At 32.4% G+C, this 24,790-nt stretch overlaps 2 protein-coding genes across 6 annotated transcripts in view; one reads left to right on the top strand and one right to left on the bottom strand.

Moving 5' to 3' along the window:
- The window catches only part of LOC115890429 (cAMP-regulated phosphoprotein 21), a 90,272-nt gene that overhangs the window by 56,935 nt on the left and 8,547 nt on the right, over positions 1–24,790 (bottom strand). For all 5 annotated transcript variants that reach the window (XM_030910653.1, XM_030910655.1, XM_030910654.1 and 2 more), the window contains exons 2-3: positions 13,110–13,168; positions 3,728–3,827 (exon numbers count right to left, since the gene is read on the bottom strand). In XM_030910653.1, coding sequence (XP_030766513.1) covers positions 3,728–3,808 — 81 coding nt within the window. In that variant the 5' untranslated portion in view covers positions 3,809–3,827; positions 13,110–13,168. The remainder of the gene's footprint in view (positions 1–3,727; positions 3,828–13,109; positions 13,169–24,790) is intronic.
- LOC115890406 lies at positions 22,858–23,445 on the top strand. Its single transcript, XM_030910635.1, has one exon. The coding sequence runs from the start codon at positions 22,858–22,860 to the stop codon at positions 23,443–23,445; it is 588 nt and encodes a 195-aa protein (XP_030766495.1).

A 24,790-nucleotide genomic window follows, 5' to 3' on the forward strand; every position in this document is an offset into this window, starting at 1 on the left:
GCTAAAGCAATTATGTGACTTAAGTTATCAAAGAAAATATCACATTTATCAGATATTACGTTATAATTGCTACACATGACATAAACTGGAGATTTAAGCAACAAATTAGTTCTGGCTCTAGCACAATAAAATGTTCTATGCGATCTAGTCGATATAGAAGGAACCAAATAATCTATATGTGCAACAAGCTCAGAACTATCTATCGCATTATGCAACAGCTTATACAGGAAGACTATTGATGCGCACTTTCTTCTCAAATCGAGAGTTTGCAACTGAAAGGTGCTAATTAAATTAATGTAGGGAATACCCCTTTCAGGATACACTCCGCTAACTTTATATGAAACAAATTTCAAAAATCTTCTCTGTACTCTCTCAATAAGCTGCCTGTAACAGGTATACACAGGGTACCAAATCAATGAAGCATATTCCAGTTTAGATCGAATGTATGCTGAGTATAATATTAAAAATGCATTTGAGTCAGTAAAAGACGCACAGTTGCGAACTATAAAGCCGTAAAATTTAAGAGCCTCTCGTACCTTGGTTATAATATGATCACTAAATGAAAAAGACGAATCAAAATAAACTCCAAGATCTTTGATTACACTAAGTCGTTCCAATTCGGTATTATTTATATTATAATTAAAATACTGTACATTCTTTTTTCTGGAAAATGTCACTATCTTACACTTATCAACATTTAACTTTAGTTTATTCCCATCACACCATTCTACAACGCGATCAATCTGTGTCTGCAAGAAACTACAATCCGCTCTATCCGATATACGCAAGAAAATTTTTAAATCATCAGCAAAAAATAGTCTAAAACACTTAAGGATATTATCTAGATCATTAATAAATAATAGAAATAAAAGTGGGCCCAGGTTTGATCCCTGAGGAACTCCTGACGTAGCAATATAGTCAGTCGAACAGTAGCCACTATATGAGACAAATTGCTTTCTTTGAGAGAGATAAGATTTTAAAAATAATAAAGATGGTCTAGTAAAACCCATAGAGTTAAGTTTGTCCAGTAATATAGAATGATTTAGTTTGTCAAATGCTTTGGCAAGGTCCGTATATATAACATCCACCTGCCCATTACTATCAATGCATTCAGATACATATTGCGTAAAACATGCTAAATTCGTAACGGTAGATCTACCCGTCATAAAACCATGTTGGTTACTAGATATTACACCACGTACTGAACTATATATTCGATTATACATAATTATTTCTAGCAGTTTAGCAAAATTTGATAAGATTGAGATGGGACGATAGTTTTCCACGTTATTTTGATTTCCTGATTTCAGAATTGGACATACTCTTGCCTGTTTCCACACCTCTGGAAAGGTGTTTGAATTGACAGCTAAATTAAATATTTTACCTAGTGGGGTTGCTAAAATGCCAATGCAATCCTTCACCAGAAATGCTGGAATTTTGTCAGGACCCGATGTCATCTTATTTTTTAATTTTTTTGCAGCTATGAGTATTTCCTCTTCCGTGATATTAAGAAATGTGATATTAAACTCATTGCTAACCACACACCGATTCCATTTAACATTGTCTTTATCGGGCGGGGTGAAAACACTGTGAAAAAATTTAGCAAAACTATTCACTATTTCGTTTGGACAATCATGTACCTCATCATTAAATTTCATTTGACCGGGTATTCTAGAAGATTTATTCCTCGCGTGGATAAAGCCCCAAAAACGTTGTGGATTTGAAGACACAGAAGTTTCGACTCCGCGAATATAATTTTCGTAGTTAGCTTTGATTAAGCTTTTAATAAGTGCTCTCAACTCTCTAAACCTCTGCAAAAATAAATCGCTCTTATATTTCTTATACTTGTTATGATAGACAGCTTTTAATTTAATATTTTTAATAATTTCGGCATTGTACCACGGTGGATATCGTTTTTTATGCGATTTGTATAGAGGTACATGAGTGTCCAGAACATCATACAACAGTTCATACACTTGACTGACGGCTCTAATTAAAGAAACGTAGTAAGATCATAATATATCTAGTTATTTATCAGATATAGAAAATATAGTTTTATAAAACTCTATGGTGTAATAGCATTCACAAAAATATATGGTCTTATGATATTAACATTATATTGGGATTAACACAATGTTCAATAAATAAAAAAATCAAATAACATATACATTCTGTTGTTTAGAATATGGACATTATTTTCAAGAGAGCCCTTGTGGTATTTTTTGAAAGATAGTAATCAAAATTCAACTTTAGTACTACAAGTATATTCAGCTTAAAAAAATTATATATAAAATAAACTACTATTAACAAATAACTAAAAAAACGTAGGTACGAATCAAAATTAATAGCACACATCAATTTTCTCGGCAATCGTCTATTGCCATCTTTATTTACTTCTCAACCTAAGTTACCCAAGCTCATTTTTCTTTGAGAGACATTTTGAAATATTACAGAGGCAAAAATACCCTTCTCTTCTACGCTAGGCTTGATTTAACCTATTGAAAGGAATTTAGGAATCCAGAAAAATAAAAACATTAGGGATTTTCCCGCTTTATTCGTTCATCATTAATCTCTAAAAGATGCGCTTTACGTTAGAATTATGGTGTTAAAATAAACAAACAAAATTTAATTTTAGGAAAATCTAAATACCAAACTGCATATTTTGCATAATTATCATGTTAAACATAAAGAAAAAAGTTAAAATTCGCAGAAATGTTATTCTCCTTAAAGTTGACTCAACTTTAATGTGCTAATTCACAAAAAAAAAAACGTATTAAAAGTAATTACATGGCTATGAATTTAAAGATTTTATCTATGATACTCTTATATATTAAACAACTGTTTAAGTAAATTTTTATGTATGTTGGCAATTAGATCATCATCTTTACTTTTGAACGATATAAATATTTTGAATACTTCTTTTGTGTATAAAATACATATTTCAATTTTAATTAGTTTATTTCTAGTTTGCTGAAATGTAGATTAATTTCTGTGTAACTTAATAAAAACTTTTTCCCACCAGTGTTCAAATTTGTCAAACACGGTGTTATTAACAATCTGGATTTTTAAAACTGTTCTTCATAATAAACAGTATAATATAATATTTACGTAAAAACGGCTTATTATTTAACGATCTGTTATTTTCAACTGTTATTTAAGAATAACAGTTCGATACTTATTAAAAAGTAATGACACTAATTCGATGAAGTAAAGGTTTTATTTGACATATTTACGTAGCTTAGTAACAGTTTATTTAATTTTAAAAAGTGATGATGTTATTTTTAACTGTTATTTAGGAATAACAGTTTATTTCATTTTAAAAAGCGATGGCAATAATTCGTTGGATTAAACGTTTTATTTGACGCAGAAACAGATTAAACAATCTGTTATTTTAACTGTTATTTAGTAATAACAGTTCACGTCTTTTTCAAAGGAGATGAGAATAATTCGTTGGATTAATAGTTTTATTTGTTATATTTACGTAGAAACGTGTTATTATTAACGATCTATTACTTTCAACTGTTATTTAGGAATAACAGTTATACACGGTATAAAAACAGTGCAAAACACATAACAGTGTTCTAAAAGTGACGGCTTGTGATGTGAACCGGCTTCAACGGTTGTTGATGTTGTGACGGCTTATATGAAAACAAGCGTAATATGTTATACATAATTATACTATAAACACCTATTATAGATAATAGGTATTTAAAAATATGGCACTTACCCTTCCTCTGGAAGGAGGAATATTGCTTTGTTCTGTTTCGTCGCTTTCCATTGCGGTTGAGGAAGAGCCCCTTTGTTGCATCTCGTGTTAACTGAGGCTCCTGCAATTTAGAATAAGCGCCGTAAGTATGATTAATCTGTCTCGTTGCGGCAAGTTCATTTACGCCCGAGTCTGTTAGAGCCTGCACCATTAAAACTAAGTGTGAAATAATAAAAAAGAAAAATTATATTGGCATATTTATATTCCCTCTAGATTCTTGAGTCAAGCCGTTCTAGTGAGTTGGATAGTCAGAGAGTCTTTTGCTGAAGCAGCTTAACTGATTCGGTGTTACTAAACGTATAATCGTCGATTGAAGAAATAAGAAGATGCGCAACCTTATGGGCGATTTCGTGGCACAAAACTTGTCCGAGATGTAGCTGGCGTTATCGTCAGCCTATCCAAGGATTCCGAGATTTAGTTTAGCTCTGCGCCGCTGCGCGCTGATCGTTTACAGCGCAGCGGATAAAGAATACTGTACCGCAGTTCTCCTTTCATAGTGATGTTGGTAGCGAATATTTCCATTCGAATTTTGCAGGAAATTTCAGAAATTTCATAAATATTCGATCCCAAAATCTCGAATATTCGCAAAAATCCGAATTTTGCAAGAAATTTCTTTTCGAAATTCAAGACATTGATCAAAAATTTAACGAAAGTGTATCAAGTATGCCTATTCTTAAATCAGAAGAAAAAGAATGCTTCTCCGCCTTACAAAATAGAGAACGTATGGCTCTTAAACCAATGCATTTTGCCGCGAATCTCTTGGACCCCTCTGTTTCCTGGGAGAGCACCTTAACAATGAAGAACACATATACGCCGCTATGGAATTTATCAACAATTTCACCAACAAACATCCTCAGTTTGTCAATAACAAAGAAGCCATTTTTACAGGTGTAACAAATTATTGCGCCAAACCGGGTTTATGGGCTCTCGACTACGTTTGGATGTCAGTTAAAAATGTAGACTGTCTAAGTTGGTGACAAGCAGTGTGTAAAAATACTTAGTTGAAATATTTAGCTGTTGCTCTGCTGTCCTTACCAACGTCATCTGCAGCCACTGAGAGAAGTTTCAGTACTTACAGTTTTATCCATACTAAAAAAAAGAATCGCTTAATTGAACAAACAGCCGGCAAAATAATGTTCATAGCTCATGACAATAAATTATTATTACAAAAACAAAAAGTGATTATGGAGCATGATGAAACAACATGAAACTCCTCCAGAACCACTAGAACCTGTAGAGGTAGAGGGCCATCCTTCACAATCAGAACCAGATGATACATCAAATATATCTGATTTGGAAATAGAAACTGACAAAGACAGTACTACTACTACTATAATACCCTATGAAGATGGGACCAGCTCGGGGCCTGAAAGTATTCCGGAATAGAATAATTCAGTTATTTGTGTTTTACGTTTTTTAAATTTATATTTCGTGCTTTTTTGTTTGTTTTTAACTTCATAGTCATAGTTCATAGTTTAAGTACAAAGTACAAATGTTACCAAATGATTTTTGTTATGTATTAGTATTTTAATAAAGCACGCTTTTAGATGTTTAAAAAACTTTTAATAAGAGTAACTTTAACTCTACATATATGTTTCGGCTTGTTAGGCCTTTTTTAAGAACTAATCGTCTAACTACACTGTAACTATATATATATTTGCTATGGGGGTGGGTTCAGAGAGTTTACAATAGGGGTAATAAAAAATGTGTTTAGAAATCCTTGTTGGTCGTTAACATTATTTTCGTTTTTAACAGATTTTAGTATTTCTAACTGTTCAATGTAATTTAAGCGTCTACTTTTTGTTTCTCTCTGTAGTAACTTAATTGAGTTTTCATTAATTTTATGATTATTTACTATACAATGAGTTGCAAGACCAGAACTATGCTGGAGATTATTAATAGACTTTACATGTTCTTTAATCCTTATATCTAAATTTCTACCTGTTTGGCCTATGTACACGGCATCACAATCATTGCAATCCACCCTATATACACCCGACTTATTTTTGACATTAGTTTTGTCTTTATTATTTAATAAAATTTGACCTAAATTTCTATTATTTACGTTAATAGTTTTACATCCTATTTTATTGAGATTATTTGATATTTTGTTAGTTAAATTAGGAATGTAGTTTAAAAAGTCGATAATTGTTATTGTCTTTAGAATTAGCGGAATAAAAATTTTTCATTAATATTTTCTTTTGTTTTTCTTTAGCATATTATCAATAAGGGAACACTTATATCCATTGTTGATGGCGATTTGTTTAATAATATTTAACTCTTTTTTAAAATTCTCTGGGCTCAGTGGAAACATTACTAATCTATGAATTAAACTATGAAAGGGTGACATTTTGATTTGCCAGGATTGGTGTGATTGACTATGTATTACAGTGTCTGTGGTAGTGGGTTTTCTGTAAATATCAAATTGTAATCTATTAGACTGTTTTATAATTGTAACATCAAGAAAATTGATGGTATTAATACCTTTTCAATAGTAAATTGTATTCTCGGGTTAATTGAATTTAATAATGTTAAAAAACTGTTTAAATTTCTCTCGGTGCCTGACCAAATACAAAAAATGTCATCTACATATCTTGCCCAATAATTTATTTTTCATATTAAACTACTCTTGTTTTTAAATAGCTTCTTTTCAAAATCTGCCATAAATATTTCTGCGAATAACAGTGAAATTGGGGAACCCATCGGTAACCCATCTTTCTGTTTAAATATTTCATTGTTATACTGAAAATAGTTTTGTTCTAAACAAGTTTCAATAATTGTTATTAAATCTGATTTTACTATTATATTAAGATTAGATTTATCAATTAGTTCATAAATAATAGAGGACAATTCATGGGTTGGGATAGAAGTGAACAGGCTTTTGACATCGAAAGAAACGAGTGTTGCATTATGTGGAACTTCAATATTTTTCAAATTATCTAGCAACTCAAAAGAATTCTTTATGGCAAATTTTGATGATTGATTTTGTTATGTGTTATGTTTATGACTTTTATGAGTTAAGTATTGTTTATTAAAAATATAACAACTAATATTATGTTTATTGTTTTCTTTTTCCACTTACATGTTGTTATCAAATGTCTATCTACATAATTTATTCCTTTATTGTATCAACAAAAAATTTGTAAAATTGTAAAATTTCCCAAAATTTCATAAATTTCCGAAAGTTTCCGAAAGTTTCGGAAATTTCCTGCAACAATCAAAAATTTCTGAAATATTAACATCACTATCCTTTCAGTCCAGAGAGTGAGTGGTTGCCGGAGACAGTGTTGCCAAAATTACTCATTAATCCGCAGATTTACGGATTTTGGGTACAGTACGTTAATAATACAGATTTTCTGTCATTAAACAATTTAATATAATATTATATGATTAATTTTCATCTAAAGAAATTTTCGTCAAACGTATTACAGATATTACACATTTTAATCACAGTCTTCAATATGCTTTCGCTGGCCGAATTAGAGAAAATAAGTGTTTTATGCGTTGACGGCAGATCGATTGGTGTCACCACCGTACAGCACTTGAGAGGTAAGGAGAAATGAAATCAGCCTTGTCTCGAATTCGCCCATTGGGTTGTGTATCTTCCCAATTCTTTCAATCAACGGTATAATGAACGTGAGAACACGTGAGTATATTTATACTTTCAGTTAAGAGTAAAAGCTAGTTCTACTTTTATTCATTTTAACGGAACAATGGATACAAACTATAGTGTGTATTTTTTTTTCGTTTAGATTTCCAAGTTTTGATGAAATATGAACAGAACTGCTTTTCATAAAGAATGTTTCATAATTTGTATTTATTCGTGTTTTAATAGCCAAAATACATAGATTCTCGCGACAGTTCTCGTGTAAAATTTATTTTTTAAGTAAACTAATGGATGTTTACGAAGTTCGTGAGAAAATTCAAATTGTAAAATGGTATTTCTAAAATAGGTCTTTTCGGGATATACAAACAATTTTTCCACAAACTTTTGTAAACAGGCCAATTCCATCTTTATCTACTATATCAAGAGTTATTAATAATTTTGAAACACATGGGTGCGTGTTCCCACAAAAACACAAAAAGCCTGATGTGTTGATTAATGAAGAACAGGAGTTAAAGCCAGTGTTCATTTGTGCTACCGCGGATCAAAATCCCCCCTTTTCAAGTAATCTAATTGCTGAGGTGGTTGTCCTGCCCACAATGCCCGTATTGTTCAAGAATATTTGAACAATACTTTTCCCAATCGTTTAATTAGTGGATATGGAACTATTTTGTGGCCCGCTAGATCACCAGATCTTTCTCCCAATGACTTATTTTTGTGGGGTTATGTAAAATTCAAAGTGTATGGTCATAATAGGGCTAATAATCTGGATGAGCTTCAAATAATAATACGAGATGCTTTCCAAACTATTAAGGTAAGTAGCCAATTAGTGACCGATCGCCAATTGTTGACCGATTTTGTCTATATACTTCTTAAATAAGAATTTTAAAACATTTATAAACAATTCAACGCCTCCATTTCATTTAGACATATTTAAGGTTAATGTTTTTCACATAATTTTGATATTTACTTTTTTAAATCAGCCGCCAATTTATTTAAAGCGTAGGGGCGCGGGAGATCAGCCCGTTTAGTCGTTATTAGGTGTCGAAGGTGTTAACAGCGTGCTTTGTTTGTTCGAGGCGAATACAATTAAGGTAAGCATATTACTTCAATATTTGAGTTTCTAGACATTAATAAAGGTATATTTTTGACAATTGCATACTTTAAATTAAATATTTTATAACATTTATGTAAAATAATTATCGGTCAATATTTGGGTGCGTTTAACCACAGAAAATCTAATTATTGACCGACCGGTCAATAATTGGTTTATTGCATTACTAATTATAATTCCTTTTATTTTATCTATTTTAATACTGAGACATTTTTTTTATTGAAAAATAAACTAATAATACACTAAACTACACGTAGGCCAAATAATGACCATGATAATATTTTGACCATAATTAGTATTTTTAAAACAAATATGCGGTCACTATTAGGATTAAGCATCGGTCATTATTTAGCTTTCCTTTGGTCAGTAATTGGATCTAAAGGATTTTACCTATTGACCGGTCGGTCAATAATTGATTCACAGACACAACTGCATGGAGATTGCTATTTTCAGTATTTTAATAGCAAATTATTTACCTCAAAACCATGAAACTAATAAAACGATTCATTACATTTTATTTTGACCAAATGATTTTCAGCGTAATATGTTAAAGTATAGTATTATTTTTAATATTAATAGTGTGGTCACAAATAGGGCACTATATAGGTCATTATTTAGTTTTGCGGTAAAACAGAATTTTTGTTCACTCTTAACTAAGTGTCTGGATTAAATAGCCTTGTTAGTTACTTGTTAATTGGACGTTAAACACGTATTTTTAATTTTATATAAAATATACGCCATTTTACTAGCAATTTAGCATTTGTAATTCCTTTAAGGAAAAAATGCGGTACTAAGTATTAAGTACTTTACATTTTTTCAGAATGCCCCCACAAAATAAAAAACGGAAATTATACACCAGGCAGATGCTTGATAACGCTCTACTTGCCGTGGGAAACGGCATGTCCTATGGAAATGCCAGTAAAGCTTTCAATATACCAAAAACCACACTGATATATAAAAATTCTGGCAAAATTCCCATGACAGGCAAACCAGGGCCACCCACATTACTGTCAAGTGATGAAGAAGATATGCTTGTAAAATGGTTAATCTTCGTCAGTAATAGAGGCTTTCCTGCTACCCGGAATCAATTGGCAGATAGCATAGAATTACTTTTTAAATATATGAAGAAAGAAAATCCGTTTCCAAGCGGTCGTCCAACAATAAAATGGCATCAGCTTTTTGAGAAGAGACATCCCGAAATAGCAGTTAGAGTAGCCCAAAATTTATCCAAGCCTAGATCGACACTAAATGAAAACAGTTTAAGGAATTGGCATGCCGAAGTATATACATATTTAAAAAATAATAATTTGGAGAATGTGTTAGAGGACCCAAAACGGGTGTACAACTGTGACGAGTCCGCTTTTTTTTTGAGCCCGAAGGGAAATCGTGTGCTGGCTAGAAAGGGGGAAAAAGCAGTTTATTCTTTTTCTAGTAATGATGACAAGGAATGTTTGACAACGCTCATTATGTGCAATGCCGCTGGAGATTTGCCACCACCGATGGTGGTTTTTCCATACAAACGTATACCACCAAAAATAAGTAATCAAGCACCTAAACATTGGGGTCTTGGTCGTAGTGACAATGGTTGGATGACAGGTGAAACCTTTTTTGAATACATTGCCAATGTATTCTACAAATGGCTGACGGAAAATAATATTTCGTTTCCCGTGCTTTTATTTGTTGATGGACACTCTTCTCATCTTACTCTAACTCTTAGTAAATTCTGTTCTGAAAAGAAAATTATTTTGGTCGCTCTGTATCCTAATGCGACTCATATAATTCAGCCACTAGATGTTGCATTTTTCAGGCCATTAAAAATGTCTTGGAAAACGGTCGTACACACATGGCGTTTAGAGAACAATGGAGCTAAAATATCCAGAGAAGATTTTGCGCCGCTGCTTCAAAAATCGATAGACGAAATGGAAAATAAAACAAAAATAATTTCAAATGGATTTAGAGCTACAGGATTATTTCCTTTTGAAGTGGATAATATAAATTTTTCCAAATATTTCAAAAATGACATAGAAATTTCTGAAGCTTGCCAAAGTACTATTAAAAAACAATATAACAATTGCTACACTATAAATACTGTTTTAAAAAGGATGGAAATGGATCTTCCCGATAAAATTGAAATATTTAAAAATACTGGAGCCGTTTGGAAGGGTGATACCAGAGACACGGGATTATATGAATACTGGAAGTTTTTAAAGGCAGAGAAAAATAAATATAATGAACATGACGAAAGTCAGCAAAATGAGGAAATCGATATGGAAATAAACCAAGACATTTTACCAATTGCAAATTCTTCACCATCAAAGAGCATAGATAATATTATTACAGAAGTGCTGGAAGAGAATGCAGATATGTCTAATATTGATAGAATTATTTTAGACGGAGACAGTTTGGTTATCCCATTTGATATAAATCAAGAATATGAAATTTTAGATACTGATTCAATAAAAGAACCCAATCGTGTTGCTGTTCCACCAAAAGAAGAAAACAGTATTGTTATAGAAATTCTAGAACCAAATAATTCTAATACTAATATATTACAATTAGAGTCAACACCATCCCCAAATGTCCAAAAACAAAACAACGTATCTGCATTAAGTTCAATAGAAAATACCACAATTGGAGAGCAACCTAATAAAATTTCTACGACAACTCCCGACTCTATTCCCACTCCCTTTAAAAGGGCACTTTTTTGGCCTGATTCAAAAGAAAATATAGAAACGAAAAAAAGAAAAAAAGAAAAAGTACCAGCAGTCGCATCATCGGAAGAATGGCAACAATATCATAAAAGAAAAGAAGAGATTAGGAGTAAACAAGTAGAAGAAAAAAATATTCGAAAACAGGTACGTTTAAATAAAAAAGAAAGTAAATTGAATAAGAACGCAGTACCTGAGATAAACCAAACTGAAACACCCTTATCCAATAATTTGAGAAAAAAAATTAATAAAAAAAAATTTGTCGGCAATTTCTGTATTGTCAGGTATGAACAAAAATATTTTCCTGGCAAGATTTTAGATACTAGAAATCAAAATTCTGAAATTGAATATAAAGTGACAGCAATGACACCAAGTGGGTTAAACTGGAAATGGCCATATCCCGAAGATATATTATGGTATAAAGAAGCAGACACTATAACGAATATAACAGAACCAAAAATGATAAACAAGAGAGGTATTTATAGTGTCAAGGATATAGACAGTTTAGTATAATTATTAATTCAAATTTGTTAGACTTTGTTGAGAAACATGTAGTAACAATTTTTGATAAAGTATTTTTTGAAATAATACATTTTGTTCATACGAATAAAGACAAAATTTAACATTTCTTTTACGAAAGGTACTTAACTTGTTGCTAATTTTATAAATGTGCCATACAGATTTAAACAAATGGTTTATCATTAATAAGTGTTGTATTAATTAGTTGTTATATGTATTAATGAATTATTATCGATTAATGTTAATATTTATTATAAATTACCAACGAACTAAGTAGTTTCCTTACTACTTAGTTCCTAGGTATAAATAGTTAATGTGCAATTTATAATATATACTTACATTTAGTAAGTTAAACCAAAGAATTTATGGACGTACCTGCATAATTACATAATAAAATTACCTTAAAAAATAAGTTTATGTGATTTTTCGTATTTGTTTAGAAAAAAGTACTGAACAAAAGTAGGTACTTAGGTATAAATATATTTTTCTAAGTTAGTGGTATGATATGTTTGTGATTATTAATTAATTTATGTAGGTATTTAAAAAATAAAGTTTTAATTAAAATTTTGTTGTTTTATATCCAAAAGTATAGCAATAAGTAAGTATAATTCACATAATCAATTTAATGTGGCCGGTCAATAATTGGATATGCGTATGGTCACTAATTAGATATCTTCAACTTTACACTGGTCAATAATTGGTTAAACCTGCTTTTTTCCGAATATCCGTTAATATTTAAGTTATAATACAAAATTATAACAAAATTGCATGATTTTATGAAAGACAATACTTCAAAGTACCCTAAAGAAATATATGTTGAATTTTAGTCAGTTCCAGAAAAAAACAGTACTGAAATAAAGTTGGAGTATCTGCTTAAGCGGTCATTAATTGGCTAGTTTACCTTAGCCCTAATAAGTTAGCCAATGTCAGACGGGGATTTTACGACCGCCTAGGCTTCTGTCTAGTACAAGAAGATGGTCTTTTTGAACACTTGTTATAACTTTTTTTATTTAGAGTCATATTTTAGTTTTTTTTTGGTTTTAGAGAATTTATTTATTTTTAGTTTTGGCTTGTAAACACACTCAAATAATAAATATTTAAGTATTTTCATTTTAAATGTTACCTTAAGTGAAGGTAAACACTTAAAATGAAAATAATAAATACTCGGCACTCCTCGAGTCGTATTCCTAGTCTGTCATGACCGAGCCGTCCAAGCACAACTGCAACTGCGTACTGCCTGACCAGCCGACTAGCCGACAGTGACTCTCGAGTACGAACGCAAAACGGGTAAACGTAAATTCGTCCGGCAACTTGCTATGTTACTAGTAGGCTGGTCTTCTATTCGTCTATACTAATTTCTCAAAGGTTGAATTGATAACTTAAATATTATTTACTTACCGGATTTTAATTTTTATATCCATTCGAGTAGTTTCGCTCTTAACATTACATGACTAAATCTGAAACAACAAAAAATACATTAACCTCCCAAAAAGCTGGATAAATATCTTAATACATCAAAATATGAATATAAAATAAAACATACTGTATTATTTTGATTTTGTTCTTTCTAAAATTCGCAGACCATTTTCCAAGCAATAAACAGATGTCATAAAAATCTTTCGTTATATTTTCATATTCCCAAAAGAATAATACTCGTAAACCTTTACCGGAAAAGCTATAACCCGAATTAAAAGTTTTTTACTGTTTGGATCCATTAAATCTCCCCACAAGCCCGATTTTCCATAGCAACAGGATCCTTGTTATCTCTCCCTCCAAGAGGAAAAGGTTGTTTAATACGCTTTTAAGTATGCTTCGTTATATAGATCTCTTTTTCATGTCTTTACATTGAAAATATATTAATATATAATCTACCTGGGTAAGAGTCAATGATAAAGTTCATTATTTCGTTTGTTTTAGGAATTATAAAAAATGTTAAATAAAAAAAATTGAGACAACTTAATAGCATGTATATTTTAAATTTTACTTACGCAAAAAATAACAAAAAATGTAAAGAAACCAAACAAGTATAATGAAAAAGTTAAAAGGGTGCAAAGTTAGTCCGCAGCGCAGATATAGCCTTAATATAATATGCAGCCAAAATTTTTATATTCATAAATCAAAACTGTATTTACTTAGATAAATAATTTCAAAAAAGATATAGTATTGTTACGTTTTTCGTCGGTTCCGTGTGGATAGAAAGTCACAATTTATTTAAACACTATTTATTTAACACTAATTAACAAAAACAATAACGATAAAAGACTTATAGAACTATTTACAAACGATTTATAACTAAGAATTTATTTTGAATTTTAGCGCGTCAACTGCACTGGTATATTTATAACTGCCCTCTCTGGGCCACAGCCGCCGGCTTTTATACCTACAGCAAAAGAAATCTAGAATAGGCCATAGATCGTTAGGTGCATAGAGAAGGTTTTCGAATGTTCTCGTATGTACTACTCATAGACTTAAAATAAAATATAGACTACACTATTTACATCTCAACGCGGACAAACAACCTTTTTTGTACACATGTTTACTTCTGGGTACAGTCGACCGAGCCTTCCTCATCCAGCCTATGTTGTCACGTCTTTAATATTATCAATATTTTTTTTCTTGTTATACCCATATATTGAGATATTAATACTACAGTTTAATAAAGTAGGTTTTAATATTCCATAGATGTATTAAATAGTCCTTATACTACTAAATTATAAGTGGGATACTGTTTAATAAGGATAAGTTCTTTACAATATGACAACACCGATTAGAGGCGAGGGAGCCTATTCATTCATTTATTACCTTGTAGTACGTGTCGCACGTGTGCGGTAAAGCTTTGTTGCCGCTATCTCCCCGGCTGTATTAACGCATTTTCTTAGCTTGTAGTCCTTAAGTGTTTATTTTATTGACTTTTTCTGTTCAAAAAATATAAAATATGGTTCGCCAGTGCCAAATTTGCAAGAAATTTGACTTAAATAATCCATTTAAGTCTTGAAACGACTTTTGACCGGTAGGCAACTCTCAATTTATCCATTGGGAGTCAGTGGCGTTGTTGTAGAAAGGGGCTTATTTAGATAATATTTTAGTTTTTAGTAAAATGTAAAATCTGAATTTTTTCTCTTACATTACATTATTTACTTACTTACATTGTAACAAAATCATAATTATAACCCTGTTAATAATTAATAATGTTTTTATTAAAAATATATTCCGGTTTATTCTAAAATTATCTTCAGAATCTAAAATAACATACAAGAATTTTAAAATGATATTACATTATGAAACAATATTTTTTAATATACCGGGTCGTCTCAAAAGTGGCTCACCCCCTATAACTTTTTTATTTTTTCAGATAAAAAAAACAGATTTGTATGTTAGTAGGTATATGACATAAATTAGAATTTATTGACGTATTCAATTGTTTTTGGTCTCTTCCTGTTTCACCGAAATGATTACATCTTTTGATTTTTAAAGACACCGTCGGTATATTGCTACTTTATTCGATAAAAAATGACACTCTGAATAGAATGACATATCATATGTCAACTTTTGACATTGTCGCTTAAAAACATATCCTATTTTAAATTTCAATCCAGGGTGCCATGGTGTTATTAAAAACACTAAGTTTTAATCAAGGAGCCTTGGAAAAATAGTTTTGATTGTCTAATAGGTTTCGTGTCTTGTCTAGGCCGGTTAAAAGATGTACAAATCGTATTTTTAATCATACATATGTCAATTTTTTCAAATGAAACAAGGGTGACTCATTAGCATATTTGGAAAAAGCATTTTTTTATGAATATATTGATACCACACACTTGGTATTTCGAGTCAAATTGTCGTTATGAACCGCGTGTTACAATTACAATTAAACCATATGCGAAAATGTCAAAAGTTGACATATGATATGTCATTCTATTCAGAGTGTCATTTTCTATCGAATAAAGTAGAAATATACCGAGGGTGCCGTTTAAAAATTAAAAGTTATAGTCATTTTCGGTGAAACAGGAAGTGACCAAAAACAATTGAATGCGTCAATCGATCCTAATTTATGTCATATACTAACATGCTAAATCTTGTTTTTTTATTTGAAAATATAAAAAAATTATGGGGGATGAGCCACTTTTGGGACGCACCCGGTATAATAAAGACAGTACCGAGTTAAATAAATTTAGTTTTCATTTTATCCACTTCCTATCATCTTCCTTGCTTTAATGAAACAGATTTATGTTTTCTCTAATTTACATAAGACATCACTTAACCAGAAAAAAATTACAACAATCATTTTTTTTCTCTCCCTGTCGCCGATTCTATTATATCTGTGGAATAAATCCTGTTTTGATTAATATTAGGGGTTGTAAATGTTTGACTAAAATTAATAATTTATTATTAATTTCAAAAATTACATAATTTCGATTATAAAATTTCTTCTATAACGTGTATTTTATTATTTTTATCCTTTTTGGACTCTAAGAAGTTTTTTCTAAACTTTTATTTAAAAAACCTGTCCTAAATCTTAATAAAATATAAAAAAGTTTAAATACGATATATTTTTAAATTAATTATAGCTTCATTAAAATAAAAAAATTACCCGGCTATGAGACGGAGAGTTCAGGTATACTTGAGAAACGAAAGACAGTGTTGTGTTTCTCGGCAGAGTCGTCAGGGAACGACCGTTACGACAGAGACAACCTATCCATCGCTCGTGTCGCACTCGTTATAACCTAAAACAATAACACAACAGTAACAAGATATTGTCTGACCGCATGTTCCAGCTATTTATGAATGAGATGCTCAGTCTATATTTTATTTTAAGTCTATGGTACTACTCCATTCCAGTGGGACTCGATCCTTCTCGAATCTTCGAATGAAGCATTGCGGTGTCTATTCTTTAATGCGATGCTAAGGTCATCCGAGGGCGGGCCATATTGTTAGGTTAGGTCGAGTCCACACCGGTCCGCAACAGTATTAAAACTACCACCATCAAATTTGTAAGGTGGGACTTCTAATGGCACAAACATACTGAGGCATCTCGATGCGATGCTCGCCAAGATGCTGGCCGTGCTGCTCGCCAGGATGGTAGCCGCGATGCATCCTACGCGCACTGTTTTAAAACGGCGAGTAAGTGCGCGTAGGATGCATGGCGACTATCGTACAAACATAGTGCGGGGCATTTCATCTCGACGCGATGCGCCATCCGGCGATGCTGAATCAAACATGTACAAATTTATGCGTCAAAACATACTGGAGCCTCGCACTTCGCCACGCACCTAGATGTTCAGCGCGATGCTTCATAAAAAACAAAATTTTTGTTTTTTGCGAGAAGCGGACGCGGATGCCTGAAACTTTACATTTGATTGGTCGGTTTAGGATCACAATTCGTTGAGAATATGTCGAACTAGAGTCGGGTGGAATAAAATGTTCATAATACTAATATTTTTAATTTATCACCAACAATGTAATAACCTTGATTCTACAGGGTCCGGCAATAGTGCGTCGGGCATCTGCAGCTCCTATAATAAAAAACTTGCGTTTTTTATTATAGGATTATATATAATTTTTTTTATAAAAAAATGAATTTTGTAGTCCAGACATAAAGTATGTATTAGGATGTATTTGAGGAAAATATTTGAACTTCTAAAGGGTGGCTCAAAAAAGTGTGAGTGGATCGCGAAATTTTTTTAAATGGAACACTGTTGGATTCTATCCCTTCCTCCCATCCTTTACCCGAAAAACCTTAGTGGGTACGTAGCCGTAGTCGAATACGCAGCGTGACGAGAGAGAGACAAGATCGGCCGAGTACACAGTGTACACCTCCAAGCGCGCGCTATCCTCAAGTGTTTTGTTCAAGCAAAAAATCAACAGGTACGAGTCCAGAACGGGAATAAAGGTGAGTGCCCACAGTCCTGATACATTAACTCACCCTAATGAACTGAGCCCCTTAATTCTCGCCCGTAACATTGGTCCTTCCGCCGCAGATCCCTTTCTGAACTACATACATATTTTACTTATACTCAATTAAATTGATTATCATAATTAATTTCTCAAAATTATCTAAATATCATTAATATTTTTGTAATATATTATTTTAAATATATTCAATAAAATAAATTCTCGAACAAAATCTATATTTATCTTCTCTTTAACGCAGTAAAAAAAGGTAGTACATTTTTTGTCACTGGTTCCACTGGCCAGGAATTTGCCACCGACCGATCGATTTTTAAATTGCCGTACCGGTGTTAAAAGCGATATCTAGCGCTGTTTCGCGATACTGGTCCGGATATTTCTTTTTCACGCTCAAATTTATCGATACGCATTTAGTCTCAACTCTACTCTGTTCTCTCTCTTAATAATTTAATTTTTAATTAATAAATAATAATTATTATTATAATATATAATTAATTTTAATTAAAAAAATAATAATTATTTTCTCTCTCTCTCTCACACACACACACATACACTCTCTCAGTGAATTATTCTATTTCTCTCTTACTCTCTTAGTTAATTACTCTCTCTCTATCTCTCTCTCTCTCTCTCTCAGTTACTTATTATATTCTATAATATTTTATTTTCTCACCTTATAAAGTAAAAATATAATAATTATTTTCTCATATAATATTCTATTGTAGAATATATCATTCTCTCTCTCTCTCTCTCTCTCTCTCTCAGTTAATTATTATATTCTATAATATTTTATTTTCTCACCTTATAAGGTAAAAATATAATAATTATTTTCTCATATAATATTTTATTGTAGAATATATCATTCTCTCTCTCTCTCTCTCTCAGTTAATTATTATATTCTATATTTTATTTTCTCACATTATAGCATTCCATTTCTCTCTTACGCTCTAATTAATTATTATACTCATTTTCGCTATGTCTGCAGACGCTCGCAAATTAAAAACTCTTATAGCTCAACGCTCTGTAGAACTTACTAAAATTAAAGAACTTAAAAAATCCGCTGATCAAGCTCTTGAAGATCCAAATTTTCACCCTAACTTTAGATGTAGAGCAAAACACTTAGAAGATATTTATAAAACTTTTAATAAGATTCATAATAATATAATTTTATTAGTCTCCGCACAGGATAATGGCGATATTGATCCTCATGTCAAAATTCAAACTGAATTTAATGATTATTATTTTCACATTGAAGCATTATTCACAAATTTATTCCGCAAACGAAATCGGAGCTGGATACTACACAATTACAAAAACACTACTGCTCAATGTTCGGTAAAACTTCCTAAAATTGAGGTACCCCATTTTGATGGTGAATTTAAACATTGGCAAACATTTATCGATATGTTTGATTCTCTTATACACTGTAACTCGTCTCTTAGTGATATATCGAAATACAACTATCTAGTGAGTTTCTTACGAGGTCCTCCTTTAGCTTTGGTATCTAGTACTCCACTTGCCAATCAAAATTATAATATAGCATATCAAGCCTTAAAAAATAAGTACGATAAGAAACGTTTGATTGCAAAAGCTCACTGGCAGGCTCTAGAAAATATTAAGCCCATCTCTAACGAAAATAATCATGAAGCTCTAAGAAATATGATTGATATTTATACTCGTAATATTACAATTTTAAATAACTTGGGTTTTCCCACAGAGAGCTGGAGTTTTGTGCTATTTAATATGATTTATGATAGACTTCCAGAAATTTTGCAAACTAATTTTGAACTGGAATGTGGCTCTGTTTTATCACAAGATATGCTATACCTCAAATCATACGATACACTCATTGAATTTTTAGAAAAACAATGTTCAGCTAAAGATACAATCTCTCTAACTAAATCGTTTTCTCATTTTAATAAAAATAGTAATTATGACAAAACTAAAACGAAGTATTCACAAAAAAGTTATAAAAATAAACCTACCTCTTCCTTTGTTGTCAACACTCAGTTGAAACAAAATTTAACTTGTCAAGTTTGTAACAAGGATCATTTTATTTATAACTGTCCAGATTTTATTGCTTTTACTCCAAAACAGAGATATGATTTAATTAAATCCCGAAGTTGGTGCTCAAACTGTCTCGGCACTAGACATTCTTCTAAGAGTTGTAATTCTCGTTCCTCATGCCGAACTTGTGGCAAAAAACATCATTCGCTTTTACATTTCGAAGGTCAAATAACAACTCCTGTAAACGTTCCTCCATCCACTTCATCGCAAACTCTTCCAGTTCTGCAAGCAAGCAGCTCTATCTCAGAAGTTGTATCTACAAATTTATTTGCAAAACATAAGAATAAAGCTCTTCTTTCTACAGCATTAATCAATGTTCAAGATGCGTGGGGTAATTTTCATGTAATACGCGCTGTAATTGACAGTGGAAGTGAAAGTCACTTTATTTCAAAATCTTGTTTTAATAAATTAGGTTTATCTAAATTTTTCCTCCCCATCCAATTGTGTGGCATCGGGAAAAATATTTCCAAAGGTTCTCACGGTGTTAGATGCAACATTAAACCTATTGGAAAGTCTGATCCGATCTACTCCTTGGAGTTTATTATATTAAACGAAATTAGTGATAATTTACCGATTAATTCTCTTCCCGTTGAACAGTTCTCAAAGTTTTCTCAATTGCCCTTAGCTGATCCCAACTTTCACCTCTCTAAACCCGTAGATATACTTTTGGGTGCAGATATTTATGGTTTCTTGATAACAGGAAACAAACTCCTCTCAGATCCAGATCAACCCGTCGCTTTAGAAACTATATTTGGATGGATAATTACAGGAAGAGTTAAAACATCTAGTGTTTCACTCTCTGTAAACTCATACTTTCTTACCTCTTATGCTTCCTTGGATCAATCACTTCAAAGATTCTGGGAGTTAGAGGATGTTCCACAATCCTCGACGCTTTCTTCAGATGAAAAGCTTGCCGAAGAACACTTTTGTAAAACATTTTCACGCACTCTTTCTGGACATTATAAAGTATCTTTACCATTTAAAACTTTGGAACCGATCTTTGAAGGTTCTAGAGATGTCGCCCTTCGTAGATTTTTCTCGCTTGAAAAACGATTGCTTCGAAACCCCCAACTTTATTCTCAATATTCTAATTACATGCGTGAATATTTAGATTCTCAATATATGATTGCCGTGCAAAATCCTTCTCCCAACGCTTATTCTTATTATCTGCCTCATCATTGCGTAATCCGACCAGATAGTCTCACGACCAAACTTAGAGTTGTCTTTGATGCTTCCGCTCGAGATTACACAAATAAATCTTTGAATGACACTCTCTTAACTGGGCCAAAATTACAGTCAGATATTTTATCTATTTTGCTTCGATTTAGATCGCTTTTTATTGTATTTGCTAGCGATATTAAACAAATGTTTAGTCAAATTCTTGTTAATGAAAATCATACTTAATACCTAAAATTTTTATGGCGATTTTACCCTAATGAGCCCATTCAAGAATACAAACTTACTCGTGTTACTTTTGGTTTAAGCTGTAGCCCATTTTTAGCCATTCGAGTTATAAAACAAATTGCTTTAGAAAATTTAGTAAAATATCCCGAAGCATCAAAGATTTTAGATATGGAGACGTATGTCGATGATATTATATCTGGTTGCGATTCTCTTTCTCTTGCTATAAAAATTCAACGCGATCTCATTTTTATACTCAAACACAGCGGTTTTGAACTTAGAAAATGGACTTAGAATAGCTCAGATTTTCTTTCTCAGTTATCTCCAAATGAATGCAAAATGGATTCTTCTCTCTCTTTAAATATAAATTCTCTTTCTTCCTCTAAAGTTCTAGGACTAAACTGGAATCCCTCTACAGATGAATTTTTCTTTGATTCACCAGCGTTGTCCTTGACAAACAAAATCTGTAACAAACGCAATATTCTTTCACAACTCGCAAGCATATTCGATCCATTCTGTGGCATGTGAGTTCCTCTCACTCTTCACCTAAAACTGATTATACAAGATTTGTGGAAGTTAGGTATACATTGGGATGATCTGCTCCCAATAACATTGCTACTTCTTGGTATCAACTCGTTCAAGAATTACCTTGCATTTTCTCTCTCAAAGTTACTCGATATTTTCTCACTCTCAAATATTTATCCCTGGAAGTACATGGTTTTTGTGATGCCAGTGAAAAAGGCTATTGTGCAGTAATTTATTTCAGGATAATTCTTCCAGATAACTCTGTAAAAACAAATTATGTCTGCGCTAAAGGCAAAGTAGCTCCACTCAAAAAAATCTCAATTCCAAGACTGGAACTCTGTGCAGCCTTACTTCTGACCAGGTTAATTGATTTCGTTAGAACTTCTCTTACTAATAAACTTATTAATGTTAGTACGATTATATGGTCCTACTCGATGGTTGTTTTACATTGGCTTAGAAGTGAACCATATAAGTGGAACACCTTTGTGAGCAATCGAGTTTCCCAAATTCAAGAGAAATTACCTCCTTCTTGTTGGCGTCATGTAGTCTCCAAAGACAACCCCGCTGATCCAGGTTCTCGTGGTCTTCAACCTAGCGAGTTACTCGACAATGCCTTATGGTGGGCGGGACCTCCATGGCTAAGCCAACCGGATCTTATTGGCCGCAATCAATCTTTACTTTCCCTGAAATTGAAGAAGAACAACGAAAAGTTATATTGACATGTACTTCACAGCCCTCATTGTTTGATACTCTCTTTGAAAAGTTCTCTTCTTTCTCTAAAATTATAAATATTGTCACGTTTTGCAGACGCTTTCTCTATAATACTCGACATTCTAAATCTCGTAAAACCTCTCCTCTCTCGAAATTTGAAATAAATGAAACTCTAGAATGTATTATTAAATGTGTTCAATCACAATATTATGCTAGGGAAATTCTCTTAATAAATAATTGCAAATCTCTACCTAAATACTTAAGAAAATTGACCCCCTTTATCGACACCAATGGAATTCTTAGAGTTGGTGGTCGCTTGCGCAATGCTTCTCTAAATTTCTCTCAAAAACATCCCGCACTCTTACCCAATAATCATAAATTTACTACTCTACTCATAGAATATACTCATAAACTCTATTTGCATCCCGGTCCCCAAACTCTTCACTATATTCTCGCTCAACAATACTGGATTGTTTCTGCTAGAAAAACAATTCGTAGTGTTCTCTTTAAATGTCCTCAATGCTTTCGCGCTAATCCAGTAATGCCTCAGCCTCCTATTATGGGAGATATTCCTGCTGTAAGACTTTCTCAAGTAAAACCTTTCTCTGAAGTTGGATGCGACTATGGTGGTCCATTCTCTTTATTAAGATATCGTGCACGAGGTGCTAAGTCCTGTAAAGCCTATATTTGCTTATTTGTGTGCATGGCCACGAAAGCTTTGCACTTAGAACTGGTTTCCGACCTTTCCTCCGAGACTTTTCTGGGTGCAATGCGTCGATTCATTTCTCGTAGAGGTCGCTGCAATCATATTTATTCCGATTGTGGAACGAACTTTGTCGGAGCTTCTAGAGAACTGATTAATATGCTAAAATCCGCCGCTGAGCAAGAACAAATTTCCTGGCACTTCAATCCTCCAAGCGCGCCTCATTTTGATGGCCTGTGGGAAGCAGGAATAAAGTCTGTAAAAACTCACATTAAAAGGGTTATTGGTGATCAATTGCTCACGTATGAGAAATTTTATACGCTACTGGTTCAAATAGAAGCAGTGCTTAATTCTCGTCCATTGTGTCCACAAAGCTCTGATCCTAATGATTTGTCAGTTCTTACTCCAGGACATTTTTTAAGATGATCTTTCCGGGATAAAATTAAATCATCTCTCTCGCTGGCAGTTGATATCACGCTTGCACCAAAGCTTTTGGAGCCGATGGTCTAAAGAATACCTTCAAACACTTTTACAAAGAGCTAAATGGAATGACTCTACTATTCCAATAGAAATAAACTCGGTTGTTTTAATAAAGGATGATAATCTTATTCCGCTCAAATGGAGCATTGGAAGAGTCTTAGAGATTCACCCGGGCCATGATCGTGTTACACGCGTGGTTACTTTAAAAACAGCAAAAGGCATTCTTAAAAGACCAGTGACAAAGATATGTCCACTGCCGTACTGCAAATCTCATAATTAAAATTTACTCTCTAAAAAAAAACATAATCGCAAAAAAAACATAATCTCATTATAAACATAATTAACATCTCTTATTCAATTACTTTTCTCTACTCTATAACAAATGTAAACTCTCTTAATATTTAATTAAATTACACTCATGCATTAACCCCAATAATGCATTTTTCTAAATTTCCCCTAAATTTAACTTCATAAATTTCACTCTTACTTTCTTTTAAACATAACGCATTTTTTCACTTTTTTTTTATTTTACTTTACTATTCTCAAACGAAAATGGAAAATATTTCATTTTGGTGGGCGGTATGTTGATTCTATCCCTTCCTCCCATCCTTTACCCGAAAAACCTTAGTGGGTACGTAGCCGTAGTCGAATACGCAGCGTGACGAGAGAGAGACAAGATCGGCCGAGTACACAGTGTACACAAGCAAGCGCGCGCTATCCTCAAGTGTTTTGTTCAAGCAAAAAATCAACAGGTACGAGTCCAGAACGGGAATAAAGGTGAGTGCCCACAGTCCTGATACCTTAACTCACCTTAATGAACTGAGCCCCTTAATTCTCGCCCGTAACAAACACCTATATACAGAGTGGCGCAACTCATTCGTGTCGGTTGATTATACGAAAACGGAAATATGAAGAAACAAAATATTTTATGGGCATATGTGGAAAGACCATGTGCATAATTTAAAATTATTTTGAAATGTACAGGGTAATGAATGTCAGAACTGTCAGAAATGGTATAAATGTCAGAACTAAGATTTACACCTAAGTTATATTTTTTCTTATGGAACACCCGGTATTTTATTTCATATTTGGATCCTTGGACACAAAATAAGGCCTTTATTATAAGGGTTATTATATATTAATATGTTTACAAGCTTTGGTTTTTGAGATATTTAAAGATATTTAAATATGCATGCTACAATGGAATAGAGTATCAACACCCTGTACATTACTTTTTAGAATTAATTCTTGTGCTGAGTTTAAAGATAGAGAAATAAACTTTACTGAAAAA

Source organism: Sitophilus oryzae, unplaced genomic scaffold (assembly GCF_002938485.1).
Source record: "Sitophilus oryzae breed Bouriz unplaced genomic scaffold, Soryzae_2.0 scaffold_864_pilon_pilon, whole genome shotgun sequence".
NCBI lineage: Eukaryota > Metazoa > Arthropoda > Insecta > Coleoptera > Curculionidae > Sitophilus > Sitophilus oryzae.